At 48.3% G+C, this 1545-nt stretch overlaps 1 protein-coding gene across 1 annotated transcript in view; it reads left to right on the top strand.

Moving 5' to 3' along the window:
• Positions 1–787: 787 nt before the first annotated feature.
• The window catches only part of JAG1 (jagged 1), a gene marked incomplete at its 5' end in the record, with an annotated part of 34047 nt that continues 33289 nt past the window's right edge, over positions 788–1545 (top strand). Inside the window, one exon of the mRNA XM_008942256.1 lies at positions 788–1093. Within this exon, the coding sequence (XP_008940504.1) occupies positions 788–1093 (306 nt within the window). The remainder of the gene's footprint in view (positions 1094–1545) is intronic.

Here is a 1545-nt window from a genome sequence, read left to right as displayed (position 1 = left end):
GAGGTCGTTTTGCCGCTTTTCTGCTAAGCGCGGCTCCCGGAGTGGTTGCGGGAGATGGGTTTTGGCGAAGCCCGAGCTGCAGCGGTGCTACCGGCCGCTTCTTCGGAGCTCCTCCGGCGGGAGCGGGCTCGCTGCTGCGGGCTTCCCTGCCGAGGTGGCAAACGCAGAATTCCTCTTTGCAACGAGGCTTAATTTCCTGGGAATTAAAAATGGAATTCATGCAAGCCTCTTTATTTTGAAATGGCTTTTTTTTTTTTTTTTTTGTTTTTCAAACCAGGGCTAGTCTCTGTACCCTTGGGGTGACTAATGAGCAAGGGCTGAGTCTCAGCTGGGCAGCGAGGCGATTTTCCCCGTCTCAGCTGCAGCTCGGAGAAGGCAGAGGGATTCTATTAACCAGGGTGCTTCAGCTGCATCGTTTTGTGGGGTTTACCCTCGTGTATGCACTCTTGTTTAGTTTTATTTCATAACGATATAGAAGCCTTTCTTGCACACAGTGCTTTTTGGAGTTAGAGCTTAAGGCTCTTACTTAGCATTAGTGGCATTATTTGGTTGGGATGATCTCTGAGCTTTTCTCATGGATGTCCGATAGGGAAAAGCTTGGAGTGGTTGTACTTTTAAAAATTTAACATTATGCCTGTGCTTGAAAGCACACTTAAAATGACTTTCTCCTGTCTGCAGAGTTGTTGTAAATTGCATTTGGGAGAGAGGTAACTGTGTGTTTCTTGTCTCTTGTTTTTTTTTTTGTTTTGTTTTGTTTTCTCCTCCGGTTCTTTCTTGGGACTAACAGGTGACTTTAGCGTCGGGACAGTTCGAGTTGGAGATCTTATCCATGCAAAATGTGAATGGTGAACTGCAAAATGGAAACTGCTGCGATGGCACCCGAAACCCAGGAGATAGGAAATGCACCAGAGACGAGTGTGATACCTATTTTAAAGTTTGCCTGAAGGAGTATCAATCGCGGGTCACTGCTGGCGGTCCTTGCAGCTTTGGATCCAAATCCACTCCTGTCATCGGAGGGAATACCTTCAATTTAAAGTACAGCCGGAATAATGAAAAGAACAGGATTGTTATCCCTTTCAGCTTCGCCTGGCCGGTGAGTTGTGTGGCCTGCCCTGCCTCTGGCTCTGCCCCTGTTGGACGGTCCCGTTTGAGATGGCCATAGTGAGCTCTGACTTCTGGCCCAAGGGGAGAGGGACCAGCACTGGGGAGGGAGCAGGCGTCTTGGCAGGAGCGTCGGGAAGCTGCAGCACAGAAACGAGTAAAATGTGGTGGTGTTTTTGTTTTTGTTCCCTGGGGCTCACAATGCGCAGCCTGTTAAATTTGAAAGTCAGATGTGCAGCGAGGGGGATCTAAATGGGTCAGGGAAGCAAACCCAGTATCTCTGCACTTTACAGTGTGAATAAGTCTCTTGAGACTTAGAAGGTCAGAAGTTCATTTTTTCTTTTTTTTTGTTTTCCCCCCCCTCCTAACCAGTGAAGTCTTGGGCCTAAGCCAAAAGAGCAGTGGGTTAGGGGCTGTAGAGGGATCCCGTGTGAAAAGTGTGTG

This window comes from Merops nubicus, unplaced genomic scaffold (assembly GCF_000691845.1).
Source record: "Merops nubicus isolate BGI_N331 unplaced genomic scaffold, ASM69184v1 scaffold15416, whole genome shotgun sequence".
Classification (NCBI taxonomy): Eukaryota; Metazoa; Chordata; class Aves; order Coraciiformes; family Meropidae; genus Merops; species Merops nubicus.
This window is presented reverse-complemented; position numbering and strand designations above follow the sequence as displayed.